The 25,931-nt window shown below is 61.0% G+C and overlaps 2 protein-coding genes across 2 annotated transcripts; both read left to right on the top strand.

Annotated features, from left to right (window-relative positions):
- Positions 1–645: 645 nt before the first annotated feature.
- EPHX2 (epoxide hydrolase 2) lies at positions 646–8,730 on the top strand. Its single transcript, XM_082755992.1, has 19 exons — positions 646–777; positions 2,841–2,925; positions 3,017–3,176; positions 3,740–3,930; positions 4,159–4,281; positions 4,566–4,640; positions 4,783–4,878; positions 5,001–5,079; positions 5,375–5,409; positions 5,555–5,581; positions 6,328–6,413; positions 6,523–6,634; positions 6,871–6,945; positions 7,307–7,352; positions 7,433–7,535; positions 7,712–7,781; positions 7,888–7,968; positions 8,258–8,316; positions 8,410–8,730. Exons 1-19 carry the CDS (start codon positions 677–679, stop codon positions 8,492–8,494), a joined length of 1,689 nt encoding a protein of 562 aa, XP_082612118.1. The 5' UTR covers positions 646–676; the 3' UTR covers positions 8,495–8,730.
- A 5,028-nt stretch (positions 8,731–13,758) lies between these two features.
- On the top strand, positions 13,759–25,741 carry LOC309875884 (L-gulonolactone oxidase-like). Its single transcript, XM_082755659.1, has 12 exons — positions 13,759–13,889; positions 15,197–15,298; positions 15,527–15,652; positions 16,788–16,882; positions 17,663–17,753; positions 18,394–18,579; positions 22,831–22,938; positions 23,238–23,314; positions 23,767–23,916; positions 24,238–24,402; positions 25,092–25,182; positions 25,387–25,741. Exons 1-12 carry the CDS (start codon positions 13,887–13,889, stop codon positions 25,513–25,515), a joined length of 1,323 nt encoding a protein of 440 aa, XP_082611785.1. The 5' UTR covers positions 13,759–13,886; the 3' UTR covers positions 25,516–25,741.
- The last annotated feature ends 190 nt before the right edge of the window (positions 25,742–25,931 follow it).

Raw genomic sequence — 25,931 nt, 5'->3', positions numbered from 1 at the left:
TGTGCGTGCATGCATGCGTCTGTGCACGTGTACATGTGTCTGCATCTCATGCATGTTTCTGTGCATGCTTGTGCAAACGGGTGCGTGCCTGTGTTTGTGTGTGTGCGTGTGCTTGTACACACGTGGAGGTCTGTGCTGTGCACGTATGTAGGTGTGTGCATGTGAACAGGTATGGAGCTATGCATGGAGGCGTGCAGGTGTTCTTGCATGTATGCAGGCACGTGTAGTCATGTGCGTGTGTGTGCATGCATTTGCATTTGCATGTGTGCACGTGCATGTGTGTATGCATGTGTGTACATGTGTGTGCATGTGTGTACATACGTGTGCATGCCTGCAGCACGCAGCAGCCCTTCTATCCGTGCCCCCCTTTCTACTCTGAACACCATGAGACCACTCGAGCTCTGCATAGCCGAGGCCCGGCGGAGCAATGTCGCGGAGCCCCCCGCTCAGCCTCATACGAGCCCTCCGAGAATCCACGCAGCAGCGGGCGGCGCTAGGACCCAGCGCGAGGCCGCGGGCCGGGGGCCAAGGTCCGCAGGCAGTGGGCGTGGCCAGAGCCCGAGGGGCGTGCCCAGAGAGACGGGGGCGTGGTTAGGGGCGTGGCTACCGCTTGATGGGCGTGCCGGTGTGCCAGAGGTCGCGGGTTCGAGTCCCGGCGCAGACGGCGGCGGTCACCATGTCGCGGCGGGCGGTGTTGTTCGACCTGGGCGGCGTGCTGTTCGGGCCCGGCCTGCAGCACCACCTGGGCTCCTGCGAGCGGGACTGCGGCCTGCCCAGGTACGGCCCGGCCCGGTCCGGTACGGCCCGGTACGGCCCGGTACGGCCCGGAGGCACCTGGACCCGAGTTGTGTTTTTTTTTTTCGCCCGCCCGCGCCGCGGTTGAGCGCGGCTCGGCACGAGAACCGTGGAGACGAGGCGGATTTTGTGTTTGGCGGCGCCGCCCGCGGCGGTTTGGAGGGAGTGGGGTCGTCGAGGGTGCTGCGGTGGGGTGGGGATGGGGGATGGGACAAAATGGGGTGGGAATGGGACAAAATGGGATGGAACGGGACAAAATGGGATGGGATAGGATGGGACAGGAGGGATAGGATGGGATGGATGGGATGGGGATGGGAATGGGATGAGATGGGACAAAATGGGATGGGATGGGATGGGATGGGATGGGATGGGATGGGATGGGATGGGATGGGATGGGATGGGACGGGACGGGACGGGAGGGGATAGAAGGGGTTGGATGGGATGGAAGGAAAGAGACAGGATGGGAATGGGGATGGGGATATGGGATGGGACAAAATGGGATGGGATGGGACAGGAGGGGTAGAATGGGATGGGATAGAAGGGGTTGGATGGGATGGAAGGAATGGGAATGGGAATGGGTTGAGAATGGGGATGGGATGGGATAGGAGGGGATGGATGGGACAAGACGGGAGGGATGGGATGGGATGGGACAGGACAAGATGGGACGGGATGGGACTGGAGGGATAGAGTGGGATGGGATGAGACAGGATGAGACGGGACAAGACGGGACAAGATGGGACGGGACGGGATGGGACAAGATGGGACGGGACGGGGCAGGACGGGGCAGCCCTCCTGGCGGTGATTGCAAGCTGCTGACTCCTTTGGGGGAACCTTGAGAGAAAGCAGCCGAGCCCCAGATCCCCAAACGGGGTGCTCAGTGCGGGTGTCTCACCCCGGAGCCCTTCCGATCCCCCTGCACCAGCACCCAACGCAGCTGGGCACCCCCACCGGGCTCCCTCGGGGCCGTTTCGCCACCCCCCCACCCCGCAGCACCCTTTACCCCCTTGGCACCGCTCCCCAAAACGCTGCTGGACGCAGCCCAAGCGGCTGACATCGGGTGTTTAACCCCATCCTGCCCCACAGCACCCCAAAAACCAGCACCCGGGCACCCGAGGGACCCCCCTGCCCTACATCCCCGGGGTCCTAGGGCACCAAAAACCCCACGAGCCTGCGCCCAGCGGGTTCATCCTGCCCTCATCGCCCCGTGGCTGCGTGGGCACGGGGTTTTCCGTGTCTTTGTAGGGCAGGGAGCACCGCGGGGGTGCCCTGGGGTAGGGGTTCACCAGCCGAGCCCTCTCCCCTGCTGCTCTTTGGCCCGGTTACAGCGTGGCCGGGGTGAAGCAAGGCGTTAGGAAACACCGGCACCGGGAGGACGCGGGGCAGGAGGAGCCATAAATTCCTCCCCTGATCGGGCGGCGAGACGTTTATTTCCTTCACCTTATTAAATAATAAAAAAAAAAAGGGGGCAGCGAGCCCGCTGGCACGAGCAGCGCCGCTTTATTTTAGGATGTGCAGCTCGGAGAGCTTTGTCCCGGAGCCAGCCGCCGGGATTTTATTTTATGGCCTCCCCAGAAGGCCCTTTTGTGATCTCCTGATAGGGCAAATTACTCTTCCCCGAGCTGCAGCTGACAAAATACCTCTTTCTCTCTCGGCATTTTTATTATTTTTTTTTTTTTCCTTTTTTCCCCTGGCAGATCGGCCCCCGTCGCGTAGCCGGGGCGAAGTAATTGAGCTGCCACCCGAAATTAATGGGCAGCTCCGTAACGAGCAGGAGATGGAGAGGCCGGCTCCGCTCCCTGCATCCTCCCCATCCCATATCCTACCCTTCCCCAGCTTTGGGGTCTTTCCCTCCCCCTTATTTTGGGGTCCCCCCCCGGCTCCAGCACCCCGTGTCTACCCTCCAGCTTTAGGGTTTTTCCCTCCCTTTGGTTTTGGGGAGGCTCCGGCACCCCCCGGCCGCCCCCAAGCTTTAGGATTTTTCCCTCCCTTTGCTTTTGGGGTCCCCACAACCCCCCCCGGACCAACCTCTCCTCCCTTTTTTGCAGCAATTTCTTGCGGGATGTTCTGCTTGCCGGCGGCCCCGACAGCCCCCACGCCAAGCTGATGCGGGGGCAGATCACCCTGTCCCAGGTGAGCCCAGGGGGTGCTCCCGACCCCCCCCTCCGGATGGATCCGCTGGAATTTTGCTGATTTTGCTGATTTTTTTAAAAATTTTTTCCAGCTCTTCTCGGAGGCGGAGGAGGGCTGCAAGCAGCGCGCCTCGGCCGCGGGCATCGCGCTGCCCCCCACCTTCTCCATCGCCCGGGTTTTCGAGGAGATGGCCACCAAGGGGGTGGTCAATGCCCCCCTCCTGCGGGCCGCCAGCGTGCTAAAGAGGAACGGTGGGTGCAGGAGGGAACAGATTCCCCCTTTTCCCAGCAAATCCCATGGGTTTGGGGGGTCCCCGGGTGGTCCCGAGGCACCGTCCCCACCTGGGACCCCGTGCGCCCCCGGGTTGTGATGTCCCCGCTGTGGGTCCCACCTTGGGCTGGCCAAATTTTGGCTGTGCACATGTGGAAAAAGCCCAGAAAACGTCTTCAGTGCCTCGATTCCCCCGTGCAGCAGATTTGGGGGCGCGCTGATTTCTCCCAGCACCGGGGCCTGATCCTGCTGCGCCCCCGGCAGCGGTGCCGCAGGGCGCACCGGGTCCCTGCTGGCCCCATAATAAGCCTTGGGGACAGGGAGGGCAGCCCCATGGGGTGGACCCAAAGGGGTTTTGGTGCTCCTGGAGGGTTTTAGGGCGCGCTGGGTTTATTACCAAGCTGTCTGTGGTGCAGGCAGAGCCTTCAAAGCAGGTTTTTAGGCTGTGACGCCCGAAAAACCGCTCCCGCTTTTGCGCTGGGATGAAATTAGGGGGGGAAAAAGAGGGGGAAAAAGGTGTTTGACCCCTTCTGCCTTCCCCTAGGGTTCAAGACCGGCATCTTCACCAACAACTGGGTGGACGACAGCCCGGGGAGGCTCCTCACGGCCACGCTGCTGGGCGCGCTGCGCAGGCACTTCGACGTGGTGATCGAGTCGTGCCGCGCCGGGCTGCACAAGCCGGACCCCCGGCTCTACGCCCACGCCCTGGAGGTGCTGCAGGCCAAGCCGCAGGATGTAAGGACACCGACGGTGTCCCAGGGACACCCAGGGGCACCCAAAGACACCCAAAGACACCCAGGGACACAAGGGACACCCCTGGCACCCAAAGCCCTCGGTCGCTGCCTCGGGTGCCGGAGCCGTGCTCCTTGGAGAGCTCCCCGAGCCCAAGGATGTGGGGTTGGGGGGGGACGGGGCACCCAGGGGTGCCCCCAGCAGCAGCTTCTCGCCCTGGTTTTGCTGCAGGTGATCCTCCTGGATGACATCGGGGAGAATTTGAAGCCTGCCCGGGAGCTGGGCATGGCCACCATCCTGGTCAGGGACACCCAGACGGTCCTGAAGGAGCTGCAGGAGCTCTCGGGCGTGCAGGCAGGTAGCGGGGACGGGCACCCTGCCATCCCCTGGGGACATCCCGATCCCTCCCCGGGGTTCTGCAGAGCCGGCAGCCTCAGGTTCTGCTTTTTGGGCTCCGGGGGAGGGCTCGGTGCTGGAAGGGGAACCAAGCTGCAGCACTGGCTCCGCATCACCCTCGTGCCTTACTGCTGCCCCGAGGGATTTGGGGTGGCTCTGGGTGCGACGTGGTGGTGCTGTGGTGCTGGTGCACGGCTCCTGGTCCCGTTCTCCACCCCATGAGCCCGTCCCGTGCCCCGCAGCTTCTCCAGCAGGACGAGCCCCTGCCCACCGCCTGCGACCCGGCTGATGTGAGCCACGGCTACGTCCCCATACGGGTAAAGTTTGGGGGTGTTCACCCCGGCACCGCGTGCCAAAACCCACATAAAAGGCTCCGGGGAGGGCAGGAGCACCCAAGGGTGCTCCTAAAGCTGGTGCTGGGTGGAGCGAGCTGGCTTGAGGGCTCCCCACCCCCTGCAGCCCGGCGTCCAGCTGCACTTCGTGGAGATGGGGCAGGGCCCCCCCGTCTGCCTCTGTCACGGCTTCCCCGAGGTCTGGCTGTCCTGGCGCTACCAGGTAGGGACACGCAGGGATTTGGGACCCCCCCCTACGGGCACGGGGGTGGCTTCGTGCCCCTCCTGGCCCCCCCCTGTTCCTGCCTGCCCCTGGGGGTGCCCGTTTTCTGCTCGCCCCCCTAGATCCCCGCGCTGGCTGACGCCGGGTTCCGCGTCATCGCCTTGGAGATGAAGGGCTACGGGGAGTCCACGGCACCTTTGGGTGAGCTGACCCCATCCTTACAGCTTCGGGGGGGGGTTTGGGTGCTCCTGGCTGCCCCCCGGGGTTTTTCCAGCCCCAATCTGCTGGGTCAGAGGGCGCAGAGCCGGGTTCTTTTGGCTTCACTGACCCAATTTGCTGTTATTTTTCCCCAAACGGGTGCCGCCCGGTGCTGCCCGAAGCTCCTGGACCTTGGGAATTTTGGAAGGGGGGGTGGAAAGGGAGGCAGGGGGGGGCTGCTGCTGTCGTGGCCCCCCCGTGTGAGCGCTGCCCCAAGGGGAATTTGGGTTTCCTACAGATATAGAGGAGTATTCCCAGGAGCAGATCTGCAAGGTGAGGCGCTGCGGGCGCACGGGCGAATATGGGGGGGGGGCTGTGGTTGGAGCCCCCACCCCCGGGGCTCAGCCCCTGCCTGTGGGGCATGGCTGGGGGGCTCTGCCCCTTCTCCATCTCACCTTCTGTCCCTTCCCTCCTGCAGGACCTGGCGATTTTCCTGGATAAACTGGTGAGGAGCCCCACAGTTTGCGCCCCCCCCACCCTGTGCCCAGCCGGTGGGCATGGGGCCGGGGGTCTTCCTCCCCTTCTGCACCCCATGGGGGGGGGGATTCACGTTTAGCTCCATTGGCCCCAAAATTGGAGGTTCTGGGGGGCTTTGTGTGATCATGGCAGGTGCCCCAAGTAATTTTGGGGTCGCCAGCACCCCGGGGTCCCCCACGGGAAGGGGGCTGAGCGGCAGCACGGGACCTCACCGCCCCCCCCCCCCCCCCGCCAGCATCCTCGGGGAGCTCTTGCCGCTGGAAGGGAATTTTAATTACCTTTCAAACTCGTCAGCTAATGAGGAGCCGGCTGCTGAGCTGCCCTTTTAATTGGGTTTGTTTGGAGGCCCCCAAGGGGGGACGGGGGACGGCAGGGAGGGAGGCGAGGGGGAAGCGCGGTGCCGGGCGGGATGCGCCCACCCCAATCCCTTGGGGGGCTGCATCCCTAAGCCCTGGGGGGGGCCCCCCCAGCCCCTTCCAGCCAGCTCTGCCCCCTTCTCCATCCCCCTTTGGGCAGGTTCCCAATTAACGGGGCAATTAACGGGGTGCCCCGTGTCCCCCACCCTTTTTGCTGCTTTGGAGGACGGCAGAGCTCCTCTCCGCGCTGTGGGCACCGTCTCCTGCTTGGTTTCTTTATTTTGGGGTGATTTTCATTGGGATGCTCACTTTGGGGACCCGCTCGTGGTTCCCCCTTTTGTGTGTCCCCCCCCCTCAGGGCATCCCTCAAGCCGTCTTCATCGGCCACGACTGGGGCGGCGCGGTGGTGTGGCACATGGCCCTCTTCTACCCCGAAAGAGTGAGGTGGGTCGGCGCCGTGCATCCCTGCGGGGATCACCCCAAATCCGACCCCGTTCCGTGCCCCCCCCCAATCCCTGAATCGGGTTTTTTTTTGCTCCCCGTGGTGCCGCAGGGCTGTGGCCTCGCTCAACACCCCCTACCGGCCCGCCGACCCCAGCGTGGACATCGTGGAGAAGATGAAAAGCATCCCCACCTTCGATTACCAGTTCTACTTCCAGGAGCCGGTGAGTTAGGAGGGGAAATTTGATCAAATTGATCATTTTGGGGGCTCAAAACCCCCCCCTAAATACGGGGAGACGTGCCCGTGCTGGGCTCCCCATCTCGCGTGGGCATCGCCTGCCCCATGGCGAAGCTGCTGCCCCCTGGGGCTCTCGCTGTGTGTCCCCCCCCCAAAAAAAAAGCCCCCTGTCCCCGTGCTGTGCCCCCAAACCACCGGGCCGGGCTCGGTTTCCCCCCGCAGGGCGTCGCGGAGGCAGAGCTGGAGAAGGACGTGGGGCGCACGCTGAAGGCGCTGATCCGCTCCACCCGCAAGGAGGTACGAGGGGGGCTTGGGGGAGGGCTTGGGGGGGGTTTACTGGGATTTTGGGGTGGCTTGGCACTGCCCCAGTGACCCTCAGGGACCCTCCATCCTTTCCAATTGACGCTGGCGTGCTGCCATCAGTAGGGACCAGAGTGAACCAGGGCAGGGGAGGCGCTCTCCGTCCTCCCCGTGGTGCCATCGTTTTGTCCATCCCTGGAAATTCATCTCTTGCTTCAGGGCAGAAACCTGCCAGGTTTAAAATAGCCGTGCCCGGGGGGTGCAGAGGGCAGGAGGAATTGAGGAGGGGGCAAAAAATATTAAAAAAAAAAAGTGAAAAAAAGGGAAGCAAACAGGGCCACGAGCTCTCTCCCCGCAGGACCGCCTGCCCTCCGCGCCCTCCTTCCTCGGCATCCAGGAGCGAGGTAGGGGCTGAATTTTGGGTTTTTTTGGGGGGCCACAGTTTTAGGGGTGCTCGCATCCATCCTGGCACTTTGTGCTGCAGGGGGGCTGCTGGTGGGCTTCCCCGAAAACCCCCCGGAGAGCCTGATCCTGCACGGCCCCGAGCTGCAGTACTACGTGCGGCGCTTCCAGAAGTCCGGGTTCAGGTAGGAGCTGGAAAAAGGGGGGGGGGGGGTCCCAAACCCCTAGTGGGGGGGGTCCCAAACCCTTTCCCCGAACCCCTGGGGAGATGAGGCCGCGTGGGGACGGCGCTGTGGGGTTTCGGGGTGGGGGGCAGCGGGTACCCCAACGCCTCCACCCCTGTTTTTTTCCTCGTCCCCAGGGGTCCCCTGAACTGGTACCGGAACATGCGGCCCAACTGGCGCTGGGCGCTCACCGCCAAGGACAGGAAGGTGGGGACGGATCCTGCGCCCCCCCCAAATGCAGGAGAAGGGGTATGGGACCACCACCGTGCCCCTCGCCCACCCCCTTCCCCGTGTTTCTCCCCTCCTGCCCCAGATCCTGATGCCCGCGCTGATGGTGACGGCGGGGAAGGACGCGGTGCTGCACCCCAGCATGAGCAAGGGCATGGAGGAGTGGGTAGGTGCACGCCCCCCCTGCCCCCCCACGCTGAAACAGGACCTTAAAAAAGGGGGAAAAGCCCCCGGGAATCCTGCTGGGCCCCCTGGAAAAGCCCCCAGGGGGTGCCCGGGAACCCTGCCGGGACCCCTGGGTTTGGGGGGGCTGTGGAAAAGAAGGGGATAAGCGTGGAGGGGGCAGGATCTCCTTCCCAGAGGGGGGTGGAGGTGATTTTGGGGGGGGGGGATTTATCCCCGCTGCCGGGCGGGGGGGGGCAGCACATCATGCCCCCTCGCTGCCCCCCTGCAAGGTGCCGCAGCTGCGCCGGGGTCACCTGGAGGAGTGCGGCCACTGGACGCAGATGGAGAGGTACCAAAAAACGACCCCCCCCCGGGGGCTGGGCACCCCCCCCCAGTGCCACCAGAATCCATCTCCAACCCCCGATTTGTGCCCTCCTGCCAGGCCGGCGGCGCTGAACAAGATCCTGGTGGAGTGGCTGGAGGGGCTCCCCCCCGACGGGGCCGTGCCCAGGGGGTCCCGGTTGTGAGTGGGGCTGGGGGCAGACCCCCCCACACCACCCCAAATCCCCCCCCCCTTGCTCCCTGCATCGCCCCCACCCCATCCCGGGGGACCTGCCCGTGCTCTGGGGGTGTGCTGGGAGAGGTTTGGATGCACTGATGAGAATTAATGCTGCTGCCAAAATCGCCCCCCCCCTCCCCAAAAAGAAACAAAAAAACCCACAAAAAACGCGGAGAAATAAAGCACAAAGCGACCCCAGGGGCTCCCATCGACTCTCGGCGTGGGTTGGGGATGTGCCAGCCCCACGTCCCCACAGCGCCGGGCTCAGCCCTTCCCTACAAATTCCTCCGGGGCCATCCCGAGGTTCTGGGGCACCCCTGGAGATTCTCTGCTGGCTCGTAAGAGGGTTGAGCCCCTGCTGCTTATCCCCCCTGCTCCTCGGGGTGCCGCAGCATCCCCGGCGTCCCCGAGGTGCCAGGGCCCTCCTCGTGCCTGCCGTGCCGTTTTCCTCGGCTCCAACCCCTTTTTCTGGCCCCAGCAGAAGCTGCGAGCAGACAGCCGGGGCGGCGTTAAGGAGCGGGCAAACACGCTTGGTATTTCCCCCCCCAAAAAACTCTTCCCCGGCTCCTATTTTCAGCGCGGGATTTGCGGTTTGTCCGTCTGCTCACCCCGGCTCATCTCCCTTCCAAGCACCTCTGGCTCTGCCAGCGAGCCCCCCAAAACGCTCAGCACCCCGGGCACGGATCCACACCGGGGGGCACCCCTGGGGGCTACGGGGTCGGGGTGCCAGCGGGGCCCCCCAGCCGCTCCCTCCGGCTCCCCATACATCCCCCAGCGAGCTCTGGCTCTCTTCCTCTCCCCATCCTGCTGGCTTCCTGAGCTGTTTTGGAGGCTGCTGCTGGGATATAAAAGCCGGGAGCGGCGCCCAGAGCCTGCCCGGGCGGCCGGGGCCGTGCCTGCAGCGCGAGGCGGGCGCTGCCAAACGGGCCCCAGAGCTGGCACCGGGGCTGGCTTCGTCACTTTTTTTTTTGGAGGCATTTGCAGGAGAGCAGAACGCAGCCCTAAGGGCACAGGGAGCCCCCCAGCCCCACGTGCAGTCCTCCCCCTGGGTGCTTGCACCCATCGGGGGGCTCTGGAGCTGCAAGCGCACCGTGCCCAGGTCCCGCACCCACCCTAGGGATGGCTCCCGAGCCCCTTTCCCTCACTGCACACTGTATAAACCCCCCCCAAAATCCAAAGCAAGGCATCGCTCTGGCAGCCCCCTCGCCCTGAATTCCAACCCAGGCTCCCTGACCCCTCTCCTGCAGCCTTCAGCCCCGTGGGTGCGGGCATCTTTGGGTCCCTTGGGTGCACGCATCCACGGTCCCCTGGGCGCACGCGTCCTCGGCACGCTTGGGGAGCTCTGACGCTCTGCAGACGGGTGGATGGGGTTAGCCCAGAGCGACCCCCCCCAGCGCAGAGGCACCCCACAGCCCCCAGACCCTAAGGAGATGTGGGGCAGGGTGGTGGTGAGCCCAAGGGACCCTATCCAGAGCCATGCAAACGCCCCCAGAAAGGTGCCGGGTGCCCCCGGGTTTGCATCACAGGGTTTTTTTGGGGGGGCTGCAGGGCACCGAGCCCCCACGCCGGGGTTTGAGCGGCCAGGTTAGGGGGGGGACAGGCAGGTTGGAAGGCTTCAGCTGGGCTGGGGTGGGAAGAAGCACCCCGAAATGGATCCACGACGTTTTGGTGAGTGCTGATGAAGGTGTCGAACCAGCCACGTCCTCGTAATGCCCCACGGCCAAAATCCAGCTCCTCGGGGGGGCCACCAAAGCATCAAGAAAGCAGAAAATGTGAGGGAGAAGCCGGGGGGGCTCAAGTCCTTGATTCAAGGAGCAGAGGCTTGAAAGAAATTGCCTCGGCACGAGGGGCAGCTCACAAAAGGCCGGCTTCAGAAGAGAAAAATCTTTGCGGTTCCTGCTCCATAAATCCAAACCTTCAAGAACAAGGGGAAAAAAAAAAAAAAAAAAAAAAAAAAAAAAAAAAAAAGAGAGAAAAAAAAAAAGTATATTAGTATCGAGAAGAAAAATCATTGCGTGGCCCTGGGAGAGCGGAGACTCAGCAGTTTGGCCTTGGCAAAGAATAAATCCAGCCGGGGGAGGGATTTGTGCACCGCTTGGGTGGTGGTTTCAGGCCACCCCCGCCCGGCCTTGCACCTCGCCACCTGCCCCTCAGCCTCGTGCCAGATTTGTCCCCGTGCATGGGAATTTAAGCTGGGATTCCCATTATTTATTCCCTGTTGTTTGTTTTTTTTTTGGTCCCCCCCGGGACCCACGTGGGCATGGGGCGCATGCACCGGGGCGCGGGGTGCAGGTGTTTTGGGGATGCTCCTGCCCCACGCGTGCCAGGGGTGGGCTGGAAAACGCACATTTCCTCTGATTTCTCCTTAAAAATGAGCCTGCAGTGAAGAATATTGACTCTGCAGGGGGAAGCAGCGAACCACAGGCGCTTTGGGGCACGGCTCAGGCTGCCCCCAAGCCCCCAGCCAAGGCTCAGCCCTCGGCGCTGTTAAATTCCAACCCTGGGGGCTGCTTTGGGGAAGCTCGGGTAACCCTGCGGGGCCTGGCTCCATCTCCCAGCGGGGTTTTGCCCCTCAGGAGGGTGCCACGGTGCTGGGCAAAGTGCGAAGGGCAGCCACAGCCTCACAAACCAGGCTTTGGGGCTGGCTCCCCTTGTCCCCTAGTCCCCTGCAAATGGGTTTTAATCCTTTTATTTTTTTTCTTCTGCCTTTAATCGGCTTCTCCCCGAACGCAGCGGGGCAGACAGGGGGCTGGCAGCAGGGCCGTTGATCCACAGGGGGCACAGGGGGGGTCCTGGTGTGTGTACGGGGTCACAGCCCCCCTGGGACAGCCCCAAAACCCAGCTCCCCACAGCAGGTGACACAGGTCCAAGGGCCCCATCCCACTGATACAGCACAAATAAAGCAATTATCAGGGGGAAGGAGAAAGAGGATGAAGTCCTCGGAGGCGGAGAGGCAAAAAATAAAGAATAAAAGCCGCCCATAATTCAATTTTATCTTTTATTTTTAAATGGACAAGCAAGAAGGAGGGAAAAAAAAAGAAAAGCAGCCACTTGCTGCCAGTGCTCAAATCGCTCTCACCTCCCAGACCCTCGGAGAGCTCTGCGGCAAAGCCAAGACCCAGACCCCGTCTGCACGGGGGGGGTCGCGGCTCTGGCAGCCCCCTCGCGTGCTCCAGCCACGAGCCAGCAGTTTGGGCAAACCCCGCTGCCCCCAGGTGCAATTTGGGACCGTGGTGCAATTGGGGAACATGTCGCAGCGTGGGAACGTGGTGCAAGTTGGGAACGTATTGCAGTTCGGGAGCGTGGTGCAACCGAAATGATTCCCTGATTCCCCGATTCTCTCTGATTTGGGAGCGCTTTGCAATTTGGGAAGGTGGTGCAATGTGGGGACACGTTGCAATTTGGGGATGCATTGCAATTTGGGGACGTGGTGCAATTTGGGAACACACTGCAATTTGGGGACACGTTGCAATTTGGGGATGAATTGCAATTTGGGGACGCATTGCAATTTGGGAACACGTTGCAATTTGGGAACACACTGCAATTTGGGAACACACTGCAATTTGGGGACGCACTGCAATTTGGGGACACGTTGCAATGTGCGAATGAGATGTGACCGTGAGGAAAACAGCTGCAAAGGTCGGAAATTTTTGCAGGTTTCCTGAAAATAAGCTTTTGGAGAGCGGCCCGGAGCAGGACCCCGGGGCTGTGCCAGCAGCTGCAGAGGCGCCGCAGCGGCTCCTGTCTGCAGGCACTGCCCGGCCCCGGGGCAGAGGAGGAGATAAACCCAAGGGGATTGAATCCTGCCCTGCCCGGGGTCTGCAGCAGCAGCACCCAAGCCAAGCTCTGCAGCAATTGCTCCAGGAGGGAGACGCGGCATGCCTGGGCAGCTCCCATCCCACCCAACCCTTTCCTGATTCACAAAGACACTCAAAAAAAAATAATAATAAATCACAAACAGCTTTACCAGCTGGCAAAATGCAACAGCCCCCTCCCCTTGTTCATTTATTGATTTATTTATTTAATCAAAGGATTCCCTGCGGCTCAGTGGTAAACTGACCCAAGCTGGGTCACCCCCCTGGGTGCCAAAAGCGTGAGGAGACCCAAGCTGGGGGGAGCCACATGTGCATCCCCTAGCTGCATTGTTAATGAATAATCCCTCGGGCTGTTTTTGGAGGCTCTGCTGACCTTTGCGCCTGCTGGTGCAGCACTTGGCCCCAGAGCTGTTAGCTGGGCCGGCGCGGAGGGGTCTGACCCCAATCAGCTGCCCCATTCCCCGGGCGCCGATGCTGGCAGGAAGATGTGTGGGCGAATTACTCATTAATTTGCTCTAATGCAGGCAGGAGAAGAGCGGCGGGGGCTCGGGATGGCCGGCAGGCCAAGGAGCTTTGAAGGGAGACGTGGGGACCCGTGGAGAGCTCTGGGTGCGGGGTCCGTCGCAGGCTCCTCCTGCTCTGTAATTAAGCAGCAATTTTCCCCTATTAATAATTGTGTGCGGGAAGGGACGGGTGTCCCAGGGCGTCCTGCAGACGCAGCGCTCCCTGCCTGAGCCCCCCGTGGGTCACCTTGCTGCGGGTGCTGGCAGCTCGGGTGACTCGTTATCATCCTCCCTTAATGAGGGGCCAGCTTTCTTATCACCAAAGCGCAGCCTCGCCGTGCAAGCGCCGCTCCTCGCTCGCCCATCCGTCCTTCAGATGAAAAGGGGCGACGGGGGAGCTGCTGCCAGCCCCTGCTCGGGTCCTGCCTCCCCTTCTGCTGACGGGGAGCGAGTTTTGGGTGCACGGTGAGCGTGTGAGGTGTGGTGGAAGAACCCCAGTGCACGTGGAGAGGCGATGCTCGGAGGCCAAACCTGGCTCCCCATGCACACACTACGGGGTATCACACAGCCCCCAGACGTGGCAGGATTTTTCCCTATTGCCCCTTTCGACTGCTGCTCCAGGGAATGCCGTGCCTTCACATGGAGGAATCTCCTCCCAGAGCCCCAGGGTTCGCAGCAGCCCTGTAGGACGAGCCCGGCTCCCCCCCAGCTGCCTGGGGCGAAGGGCGCAGCCCCTCTCCTCCCCCTGCAGAGCTGGGTGCGGGGCTGTTACTCATTGACCCCAGGCTTGCGGAGCAGCTGCTCACCAACCCAGGCAGCAGGAGCAGCCCCACATCGCCCTATATCACCCTACATCACCCTATATCGCCCTACATCACCCCACATCGCTGCCCCCCATCGCCCCGAATCATCGCCCCGCATCATCACCCTGCATCGCCACCCTGCATCGCCCCACATCATCCATCCTCGTCACCCCACATCGCCGCCCCACATCACCCCCACGTCCCCCCACCTCCAGCAGCAGCTCCAGGAGGCCGGCAGCATGGTAAGGGGGGAGCCCACCCAGCTGGGGGGTGGATTTCCAATCGCTCGAGGTGGGGAGGGAGGTGCAGGCGTGTGAAGGGCTTTATTTATTGCGACCTTCGACGGGGATTTAATAGCAAATTAAATGATGAGACGAGAAACAAGGAAGGTTTATCAGGAGAGGGGGGAGGGAAGGCAGCAGATTCCTACGAAATAAGGTCAGGCTCCGGCTGCTGAGCAGGAATGTTTTTTCTAGTGGTTTTTTTCTAACCCACAGATTTCTGATTTTTCCTATTTTTTTCCTTTTTTTTTTTCTATTTTTTTTTTTTTTTCTATTTTTTCCTAACCCACAGATTTCTGAGCCTGCCTGTTCCCTCTCCCTATGAACTCAGGCAGCCTCCTTGCCCCGAGGGCTCTGATCTCCTTTTGGGAGATCTGCAAAGCCTTTGGGGGAAGGATTGCGGGATTGGGAAGGGGGCATTGGGGTGGCAGGGGCTGGGACCCCCCTGGGAGAGCCCCTGCTGCTTGTTGGGGCAGTTTGGCCAGATTTGGGGTCTTTGCACAGGAGATGAATGCATCAGAGAGAGGGATGGAAGGAAAATGAGACAAGGGGGGGTAGGAGAAGGGACACAAGGAAGGAGGCAGAGGACGGTGAGGGTGCTGAGCTGGGACATGTCTGCTGGGGCAGCACGGAGCATGGAATCACTGAATCCTGGAGTGGTTTGGGTTGGAAGGGACCCGAAAAAATCACCTCCTTCCAGCCCCCTGCCCAGGCTGCCCCCAGCCCCATCCAGCCTGGCCTTGGGCACCCCCAGGGATGGGGCACCCGCAGCTCCTTGGGGCAGCCTCCGCCAGGGCCTCACCACCCTAATCGTAAATAATTCCTTCACCATCTCCTCTGGGGCTCGGTTCCTGGCCCCATATCAGCTCCTTCCTTGCCCAAGCCCCATCCAGGCCGGCCACGGGCAGGGGGAAGCAGAGCAGAGGAGAAGAGGCCATGGAAATGGGATGGGCAGGCCTCCATATGTATTTATGTCCATATATATGTCCCCAGAAGGGCCACACGAAGAGGGAGGGCAAGGCTCCATGTGTATTTATGTCCATAATGTCCCCAGTATGGGCCTGGGTGGCTGCAGCAGGCCCAGTGGCCTGTTCACGTCACCATTGGGACCCCATGGATTCGGGGTGACCCCTGAGACCCCAAAGGGCCAGGCCTTGGGGAACCTGGCCCCGGGAAGAGGGGCTTTGATGGGGAAATGGGGCTGTGTGAAGGGCATTGGGGGGGTTTCTGGGGGGCACTGCTTCATTTCTTGGATTTGGTTTTTCCAGGTTCACGGCCAAGGAGGAGTCAGGTTCCAGAACTGGGCCAAAACCTACGGCTCCTGCCCGGAGCTCTACTTCCAGCCCACCTCGGTGGAGGAGGTCCGGGAGGTAAGGGGCAGGCACCGGGAGAAAGCAGGCAGGGAAAAACTGCGGCCCCACAGGGTGCCCCGATGGGTTATCGCCATTTTGGGGTGGTCCCGAGGGCTGCATCAAGAGGGATCTGGGCTCTGGGGGGCAAATTTTTCAACCCCAGCGGGTGAATTTTGAGTGTAAAGGTGGTGTCGGAGGTGAGGGCGGAGGTCGGGGTCTCTGCCCTTCTCCCTGTGTCCTCCGCAGATCCTGGAGATGGCCCGGCAGCGGGGCAAGAGGGTGAAGGTGGTGGGGGGCGGCCACTCGCCTTCCGACATCGCCTGCACCGACGACTTCATGATCCAGATGGGGAAGATGAACAGGATCCTCAAGGTGAGATCTGCGTTGGGCCAGGTGGTCCTGAGCCATTTTTGGGGTGGCCACCGAGGGCTGGGCATTACACGGGCACCGCCACACCTGGGGCAGGGGATGAGAGGGGAGTTTTCCTAAAGCAACCCCTGAAAATGCTGCTACGAGACTGGGGAATGGGCATTTCCCCCACAAAAAAAAAGCATTCCCTGTGCACGGGAAGCGTATGGAGCAGCTATAAAACTACAAGGAGCTGAAGACGTCTTCCTAGGATGTGTTCCTTGGGGCATAACCTCAGCCCCTTGTCCTCATCACAGCCCTGTCGGCTGGTGGAGAGGAGCCCTCTGGCAGCTCAGCCTTTCCTGGCGTGCTGGATGCAAGCTTGGAGAGGTGCTTTTGGCACCCATCTGGGTGTCCGTGGTCCCCGGGTCCACGTCTGTGTCGGGTAGGAAATGTCCCTGCAGCAGGGAGGGGGATTGCTCCCTCCGATGATGCTGTGAAGGGCACAGCTCTTGCTGGGGGGCTCTGGATCACGTCCTGAGCACCTCGGGGAGAATGAGGACCACTGGGGGTCTGTGCTCTGCATCCAGACCTCGGGGGAGCAGGGAGCACTGGGCTCTTACTGGGCTCTTACCGGGCTCTTACTGGGCTCTTACTGGGGCTGCATGGCCAGCTGGTTACAAACACTGTGTGTGTGCATCTACATGCGTGTGTTTCTGCATGCCTGCACGGGTGTGTGTGCAGCCAAGGATGCAGACATCCTGACCGTAGCAGATTCTGAGCTCTGGATCATTACTGGTAATTAACAGCAACAATTAACGAAGGCAGGGCTCCCCCCGACAGCTTCTGCCTGCCAGAAGCAGGGCGAGCAGCACGGAGCCAGAAGCTGTCCTTGTAGCAGGAGCTGGCGGGGCAGGGCTGAGCCACTTTGCTGGGGTTGTCTGCTGACTGCCACGAGCCTGGCGAGGGAGAGGGGATGCCCGTGAGGCACCAGGAGCAGGGCAGGAACCGGTGTCACCATTGGGTTGGGTGATTTTTGGGGCTGGGAGGAGGTTTGAGAGGGGCAGCAGCTCAGGATGGAGCTCTCCTGTCGCCTCGGGAGGAGCAGCGTGCCTTGGGGAGCTCCTCTTCTGCCCGTCCCCGTGCCCGTCCCTTGCAGGTGGACAAGGAGAAGCAGCAGGTGACGGTGGAAGGCGGCATCTTCCTCTCGGATCTGAACGTGGAGCTGAGCAAGCACGGGCTGGCCCTGGCCAAGTGAGTGGGACACGTGCGGGGCTGCTCCTGGGTGTCCCCCAGGTGGCCGTCCTTGCCCCGGGTCAAATGGTGGGACACAGCAAATCGGGGCTGCTTGGAGAGCTTTTACAGCAGAACAGGGCTTTTTGCTTTGGGATCTGGTTTCTGCTGGGGTCCTGCAGAATGCAAAACCCCAAAATAGAGGAGCTGATCCTGCCTCGGAGCAGGATGAGGGCAGCCTTCACCCCACACTGATATTTCTCCTGCTGCACCCACCTGCCTGGTGTGTTCTGTGTCATGAAGGAAAACGCTGCTCCCCAACCCTAAAAAGGATGAGAGAGGGCAGGTTTAGGTTAGAAATTAGGAGGAAATCCTTCCTGTTTCAGGCTGCCACAGGAGCTGCGGGTGCCCCAGCCCTGGGGGTGCCCAAGGCCAGGCTGGATGGGGCTGGGGGCAGCCTGGGCTGGGGGCAGGGGTCGTGCCCATGGCAGGGGGCTGGAACCAGGTGGGCTTTAAGGTCCCTTCCAACCAAAACCAGTCTAGGATTCTGTGATTCCATGAATAAGATGAGAGCTCCTCTCCCTTGAACAGGGTGGAGGCCAACAACAGGCAGCTCTAGGAGGCCAAAGGAGGCTGATGGTCGGTGAAATCGGGCTGGGAATGAGTTTTTGACAGCAAATGGCAATCAAACGTTGGAATATCCTAGAAGGGTTGTGGGAGAATCCTCTCCTCGTGTTGCTTTGGGATGTCTGCTGTCCCGAGGAGGAGGCTGAGGTGCTCACCCAGCCCCTTTGCCCGCAGTCTGGGAGCCGTTTCCGAGGTGGCAGCAGCCGGTGTGATTGGGACGGGGACGCACAACACCGGGATCAAGCACGGCATCCTCCCCACCCAGGTGAGACCCAGGGGATGGTTTCGATGCAGGGACATCGACCGGTGCCTCTGGGGATCATCCCTGCTCTGGGGCTGGTCAGCCTGACCCAGAAAGGACCCTGCCCCTGGGGTGCTGCTGTGAGCAGAGTCCCCATATCCCCCCCACAGGCCAGCCCAGCTCATTCCCCAGGACCCTAAAACACCATGATCCAGCCCCAGGCTCCTCTGTCCCTATGCTTTATGGTCCTGTAACCCAACAAAATAGTTTGTACCAAAGGAAAAGCAGTCCTAATATTGGAGCTCACCCCCAAACCAACTCTCTGCAGTGCCCAGGTTGGTTTTTAACTAGACAGTTATGAAAATGCCCCGCTCCTAGCTCAAAACCTGTACGGTGACCCCACTAATGGGTGTGGAGAGGTGAAGTCACTTGGGGGAGATTTATTTCTTCAGCTCATGGCTTTTCCTAGCATCCCCAGGGAGAGAAGGATCCTTTTATGCCACCACATCAGAAGGGGCAGGATTGGGGCTGGTGGGGCCTGGCTCAGCAGAGATCACCCTGGCGCAGCCCCCAGCCGTGAGATTTGGGGTGGATGCGAGATTCGGGGCTGGTGACGGGACACCAGGTCGAGTGCTTGCTGATGGCTCTCCTCTCCTCATGGCAGGTCGTAGCTCTCTCGTTGCTGACGGCCTCGGGGGACGTCCTGGAGTGCTCCGAGTCCGTCAATTCGGACATCTTCCAGGCCGCCCGCCTGCACCTCGGCTGCCTGGGCGTCGTGCTCACCGTCACCTTCCAGTGCGTGCCCCAGTTCCACCTGCACGAGGTGGCTTTCCCTTCCACCCTCACCGAGGTAGGGCTCCGTGGGGCTGGGCAAAGCTCCCGGCAGGAGAAATGGGCAGAGGGGAGCCGGGCAAGAGGGGAGAGCCGCAGGGGAAGGCACAGGGGTGAAGCTGCTCAGCCCAGAGAAAAGGAGCTGTGGCTCTGCAGCATCATCCTCGCTTCTCAGCATCACTTATCCCGGCCTGACTCAGCCCCTGGGGTCCTGGCTCGTCCCCTGCACACAACCTCGCTTCTCCCAGCGAAGGACGGGCCACCTGAAATGGTCCTAGAGCACCTTGTGCTCTCAGTCTTACCTCCAGCCCTTCTCGTGTGTGAGAGCTGCCTGGTTTTGGGATGGGCTTCTTCATCTCCCAGGGTTTAAATCTTTTTTTTTTGGAGCTGCATGTGAGAGGAACCACGCTGGGGATAAGAAATCCCTTCTCAGCACCCAGCCACAGAGCTGCATGGAGCCCCACGGTGGAAAACTCCCTTTAAATGATTTCCCATGTTGGCAAACTACTGGCCTCAGCTGTCTCCGTCTTACCAAAGATCCCAATCACCTCAACTGGGGTGTATGGCACTGGTGGCTGCCCCATCTGGGACCCCCCCAGTGGAGAAGACCTCCTGAGGAGGGTTTTGACCTGGTCTTTCATAGATCAGGGTCTGGCACGGCCCTGAGACCCTGCTATGGTGGGAGTGATGCAGACTGATCCTTCAGAAAGCCTTTTGAAGGCCCTGTGGGCATTTTTGGAGAGCAATTCCGAGGAACCCTTTCCTCCTGGGAACACAGCAAAACCAACTTTCCCCATTTCTGCCATTATATGAACTCCTCCTAACTGCTGGCTGCGTTTCCTCAGAGCCCTCCCACCCCCGTGGTGCCGGGATGTTGGATGGGGCGAGCTCCTCAACCGGGTGCTGAGCACCCCATGGTTGGCTCCGAGCGTGTCCCAGGTCACCCCCATCACTGGGGGCTAAAGCCAAGAGCACAGCACCACCTGCACGTAGACCCTTGGGAGTCCTGGTGGCCTCCCAACACCACGGGGCTCGCTGGAAGGAGTTACCTTGCTGGATGGGGAAACCGAGGCACAGCATCCAGCAGGAAGGAAAAAAACAGTGGTGATGGAAAGCAAAACGCTCCTGGAGCTTGGATTTGAGTCAGCTTCTGGTTGTCTTTGTCCTCCTGCGAGGCCTGACACCCCCGCTGGTGCGTCAACCTCAGCAGCACCTCCAGCCGTTGTCTCATCCCAGTTCCCAGTCCCAAAGGCCCAGTTCCAGCCCCGGCCAACGACGGCACAGAACTTGGTTGAGCTGGGCTCATGAAAAATGGATGCTCCTTGGACCAAAACAGCAGGATTCGCTGCAGAATTGATCAGCAAGGCTCGGAGAAGTGCCGCCCGTAATGCTTCGAGGGCTGAATTATTCAGCGCCCCGTTGGGGTGGCTCGAGCACCTCCAGGAGTGTGAATTGAACGTGTTCCTGCAGGGGTGGCTTTGTAAATCCCAATCCTAAGCAACCCGGTGGCCCTCGAAAAGTGCCAGGAAGAGGACGGGGAGATCCGTGCACGTCCCCTGGTGTCTCCTCCTGCAGTGCTGTCACCACTGCTGCAGCACTGCAGGGCTTCGTTTAGCCCAGGAGGCAGGCAGGGAAGCTGGAGGAGCACAGCAACCCCCGGAGATATTTCTCAGTGTGCCCTGGCAGCCCGCAGCGAGCTCCTTGCAGGTGTTTGCAGCTGCAGAAGCCACAAGTTTGTGTTTTCGTGGCTCGGGAGTGTCTTATCTGGGAAGTGCTTGCGGCTGCCCCGGTGTGCCGTGGCACTTCAATGTGGCAGGGTCTGCCAGCAAATCGTGGCTTCATCCTCAGCCAGGCTCGGGCACCTCTCCTCAGCCCAAATCTCACATTATCTCCAAGTGGCCGAGGTTGGAAGGTGCCTCTGGAGACACCTGGTCCAGCCACAGCGTGCCCTCCCCGTTCCCCCCGGGGCACCAGGGGTGTGCAGGGTGGCTTGGCACTGCCCTGGAGCTCTCCTAAGGACAAATCTCGCCTTGAGCAACGGCGGGGTGCCAGCTGGAGGAAGCTTTTACACCTCCTAATCTGCCTTTTAGCGAGGAGCTGGAGCCTTGTGCCGAGCAGGGGCCAGGCTGAGGGCATGCCCTCGGCCCCGCGGGGCCGGCGTGTCTTTCCCCGTCCCTCGGGGCTGTCAGGAGGGCGAAGCAGGAATGCACTCGATAAATATTAATGCCATTATCAATCCCCCGTTGTCGCTGCTCCTCGCTCGCTTCCAGATCTCCGGGCTTTCATGTCGAGCGGCCCAGCGAAGCGGAAGAGAATAATGGCAAGGGAGCAGGTTGCCTGAAATATTTAAGCCCGAGTTATCTAAGACGTTGCAAATAATATATGTGTCAGAGGAGCCGGGCTTGGATTTGCGGTTATGTAAGATCTGCATGCCTTCTTTCCTGGCCTCGTGATCCTCTCCATCCCTGGAATACTCCCAGCTGCTCTGGCTGCCCGTGGTGACCGGGATCAAGGCGCGGACAAGGGGGGTTCGTGGCACACCTGAGGCCCCCCGAGCCCCGTGGTGTGTCCCGTGTAAACGTGTCCCAGATCCTTGGGGCGCATCCCTCAAGCCCAGGTCCCCCACAGCCACCCGGTGCCCAAATCTTTGTGCATCCCCTCGCAGTGCAGGGCCTGACCTGGTCCCTCCTGGGCTGGCGTTGCCCTTGGTGCATGGAAAATGATCTCCAAGTGGGGTACAGGCAACGGGGAGAGGCTCAGCACCCACCTCCTCCCCCAAACCACGAGCTCCCCGTGCTCCCCGGCTCTCCTGCTTTGCTCTGATGGACAGCACAAGGCAAGCAGCGTGCTCTGACCCGGCCTTTGCGCAGCAGAGGGGTTTGTTCCGGGAGGGAAGCGAAGCTCAGCAAATCCCCCGGGGTCTCTTCGTGCTCCAGGGCCATCTCCGTTGCGTGTGTTGGCCACGTAACAGCGCAAAGATTTCCGCTGCCAACCTCTGCCTCCAGCCCAGGCGGCCGGCAGCGTCCCCAAGGACTCCCGGCCAGCTCGCTGCCCTCGGCTCTGCTGCAATTAGCCTACGAAGCCGACGGCTTTATTTTCTTCAGAGCGATCTGGCTCTATCAGAGGGATCAAAGGCGCACATTTTAAAGGTCGCCCTGCTGGCAATTTGCTTTTTTATTTATTTATTTATTTTTGGCTCGGGAAGACAAGCAGGATCACCTTGGGAAGGCTGCAAAGCGCTGCTGCCCGCTGCACCCTACTTTCCACCACTTGTTTTAGCTCCTCGGTGCACTTGTTCCTGCACCGAGGGGGTCAAAACGCGTGGTCGTGGCTCCTGCCTCTGCTTGCACAACCCTCTGTTCCCGTGGGGAGGCAAGGAGCTGGAAATAAGGATTTTTCCAGCCAGAAAACGGGCTGCGTTGGGACCTTCTTGGAGCGAGCTCGTGGCTCTGCGAGCAGTGCAGATGTGCAGCTGTTGGCAGCAGCGTTCGGTTGTTAATTAACACTAATTGCCGTCCCACCAGCACCACGCGAGTGCACGATGGCCGTAACCTTACGGAGGGGTCACAGCAAAGTGCTGGGTGCTAAAACAGCCCGGCCTGCTGATTAATAGCTCGTTAATACCAACTGCCCATCTGGAAGCGAGCAGCCCTGACCTCCCCGGGGTTATGTCCGTGGGTCACTGCTCCCTGCACGCTTCCCCCTTTATGTCAAGTGAATTCCTGGAGCAAAGCCTCCGGGTTGTCTTTGAGCCTTTCTGAGAAGCTGGAAGCGATGGAGGAGGAGAGGAGGGGAGAGGAGCTGGGGACGGGGAGGCTGCTTGAAAGGTGATGGAGCCCCAGCTGAGAGCACCGTGCCCAGGGCGAGCCATCCTTGCACAGAGCAGGGACGAGGGCTGGTGTGCCTGCCCATTTCTGCAGGAGCTGCTGGGTCAGGCAAAAATTTCCTTGGGGATTTCGTTTTCCATGTCCCTGGGGCAAAGCCGAGTTTGTCCTGGGGCTGCAGCCACCCCCAGCCCCGTCACCGGCATCGTCCCGGCTGTCACCTCTGCGCCTCCCCGCTCCTCGCTGTCCTCGGCTGCCAGCAGGCAGCTCGCCCACGGTGTCTTTAAAGAGCTGCTTTTCCTAAAGCTCCTTTTTGTGTCTTTATGAATAATTTGGTGACTCTGCATTCGGAGCAGGGGACACCTCTGGGATGGGGCCACGCCGCACATCCCGGCTGTGTGTGCGTCCCGGCTCCCTCCAGGCCCCGTTCCCTCTGGTTGCTGCAGGTGCTGGATCACCTGGAGGACCACCTGAAGAGATCCCAATATTTCCGATTCCTGTGGTTCCCGCACAGCGAGAACGTCAGCGTCATCTACCAGGACCCCACCAACAAGGCAGGTGCTGCCGGGCCCCAGCAGGAAGGCAGAAGGGGAGTTTGGAGACGTGCCCAAAGCCGCATCCCTCGGCACGGCCACAGCTGGGGCTCTGCAAGCCCTCAGCACCCCCCTCCCAAATCCTGCTCTCCTTCTGGGACTGGATTTTGGATTTTCTGGCCATATTTCCTCACGGGATGGAGATCTGGGGGTTCTGGGGTGCCCTTCTCTGAACCCGTGCTCCCCAGTGGGGTGGGGAAGGATGCCGTCCTTGCACATCCCTAATGACCATCATCATCATCCTCTGCTTGGCTTTGCAGCCCCCCTCTTCCTCTGCCAGCTGGTTTTGGGATTATGCCGTTGGCTACTACCTGCTGGAGTTCCTGCTCTGGATCAGGTAAGGGCACCATCCGGGCAGCACCCAGGATTTGGGTGGGTTTTCTCCATTTTTTTTTCCTCATCCAGCTCCGTCCCCTGCACCTCTGCACGACGATCTGTGCTGCCGGGTGTCCCCGGGATGGTGGCAGGGCAGGGCTGTGTCCCGCAGCACCCCATCCAGCCACCCCTGGGAGGAAGAGGATGAGGAAGGCTCCCTGCTCCCCTCCTAGAGGGTTCCTGTGCAGGAGCAGCAGGGCTGGGGCTGATGCTTGGGGCTGCACTGCCCTCTCGTGTGCACACAGCAGGAGCAGCGTGCCGAGGGTTTGCAGCAGAGAGCGAGCTTTTAGCTAAAAAAGCCCTGAGCCCCAGGGTGGCTCCCTTTTGCCCAGCACCCCTGGGATGAGATTTGGGGCTCCTCAGCTGCCTCCCTGCCCTGGCACCGGGGTCTCACCTCCTGCTTTCCCCCCGCAGCACCTTCGTGCCCAGCTTGGTGTGCTGGATCAACCGCTTCTTCTTCTGGCTCCTCTTCAGCTCCCGGGTGGAGAACGTTGCCGTCAGCTACAAGATCTTCAACTACGAGTGTCGCTTCAAGCAGCACGTGCAGGACTGGGCCATCCCCATGTAAAGGGCTCCGCAGGCCACCCCAAAACCCCAAACGCCGTCCCCTGCCCGGGCTCTGCCCCAGCTCATGGTGCACGGAGCAGGAGCAAGGCCATGGGGAAAGGCTCCTGGCTGGTGGCACCATTTCCAGCTTCAAGCATAGCACGGGGACATTTGCCACCCTTGTCCCGGGCCACCAATTCCACGTCACACCACATCCCGGGGCGCACAGCGGTGGGAGGGGGGTGCTGGGACGTGCCCTGAGTTAGCATGGGGCCAGGGATGGAGCTGGGGGGGTTGAACCCAAAGGGATCTGGCGTTAACTGTGCCACTTCTGGGCAGTGAGAAGACGAAGGAAGCCCTGCTGGAGCTGAAGGCCGCCCTGGAGAACAACCCGAAGATGGTGGCCCACTATCCCGTGGAGGTGCGCTTCGCTCGGGGGGACGGGATCTGGCTGAGTCCCTGCTTCCAGCGGGACAGCTGCTACATGAACATCATCATGTACAGGTGAGCTGAGCCTCTTCTCTTCTCTTCTCTTCTCTTCTCTTCTCTTCTCTTCTCTTCTCTTCTCTTCTCTTCTCTTCTCTTCTCTTCTCTTCTCTTCTCTTCTCTTCTCTTCTCTTCTCTTCTCTTCTCTTCTCTTCTCTTCTCTTCTCTTCTCTTCTCTTCTCTTCTCTTCTCTTCTCTTCTCTTCTCTTCTCTTCTCTTCTCTTCTCTTCTCTTCTCTTCTCTTCTCTTCTCTTCTCTTCTCTTCTCTTCTCTTCTCTTCTCTTCTCTTCTCTTCTCTTCTCTTCTCTTCTCTTCTCTTCTCCTGCTGCCCAGGTTGTGCTGGGGAGCACCAGGAGCCGTGCCCAGGGAGCCACCAGCAGCACACAGCTCAGCCAGCACCACGCTGGTGGCATGGAATCACAGAAACCCGGTGGGGTTTGGGCTGGCAGGGCCCTCAGAGCCCCCCAGTGCCACCCCCTGCCATGGGCACGACCCCTGCCCCCAGCCCAGGCTGCCCCCAGCCCCATCCAGCCTGGCCTTGGGCACTGCTGTGATGGTTCCATGAGGGTTTCCATCTCTTGGTGCTGGCCAAAAAGCCAGCAACGGGTCCCTGGGGTTGCCCTTCTCCCCTGGGGGAGCATTTTTTGGGGGAGGGTGTGCGATCCCCTCCATGGCCCCCGATGATATCCCCCCTGCCTGTCCCTCAGGCCCTACGGGAAGAACGTGCCCCGGCTCAACTACTGGCTGACCTACGAGGGCATCATGAAGAAGTACGGTGGGAGACCGCACTGGGCAAAGGTAGAAGTGTCCTCACATTTCGGGGGGGTCCTTCTGTCTCTTGGTGGGGGTTTTGCAGCTGGGAGAGGCTCAGAGGAGAGCCCCAGAGGGAGATGGGTGCCCCGAGGAGCTGCGGTGCAGCCCCTCCGTGTGTGGCTTTACCCAGGGGGGCTTCCTGGCAGGCTGTACCCATGGGCAGCCCCCTCTTTTTTTCTCTCCCCCCAGGCCCACAGCTGCACCAGGAAGGACTTTGAGAAGATGTACCCGGCCTTCCCCAAATTCTGCTCTGTCCGCGAGAAGCTGGACCCCACGGGGATGTTCCTGAACACCTACCTGGAAAAGGTGTTCTACTGACTTTGGGGCTCTCAGGACACCCCAAAAGCTCACGGTCCTCAGTGGCTGCACCCCCAGCTCTGGTCTGTGCCCTCTGATGGGGGCTGGCTCTGATCTGCGAGCTGGCAGGGCTCTGCGGTGCCTGGAAGCCACTTCTTGTGGTCACTCCCTGTCCCCTCAAAATGTGCCCGCTCCAAATGTCTCCTGTCCAAGCCAATATCTCAATAAAAACCTTTCTTCCAGCAGAGCCAAACGGTGTGTGCTCAGCCCCGACGTGCGTGCAGTGGAGGTGCCCAGCCCTTGGGGACCAGAGAAGGGGCTCGGTGTCCCCAGTCAGGGCTGGGCACGGGGACTGGAGCCCACTGCAAGGCCTGGGATGGTGCCAGTGGGGCAAGGGGACAAGGGACACCAAGGGGGGCAAGGCAGGGGATAAAGGA

The sequence above is a fragment of the Aythya marila genome (assembly GCF_965140915.1).
Source record: "Aythya marila genome assembly, chromosome: 3".
In the NCBI taxonomy this organism is placed as follows: Eukaryota; Metazoa; Chordata; class Aves; order Anseriformes; family Anatidae; genus Aythya; species Aythya marila.
Note: the sequence above shows the minus strand (reverse complement) of the source record. Positions and strands in the feature narration are given on the sequence as shown.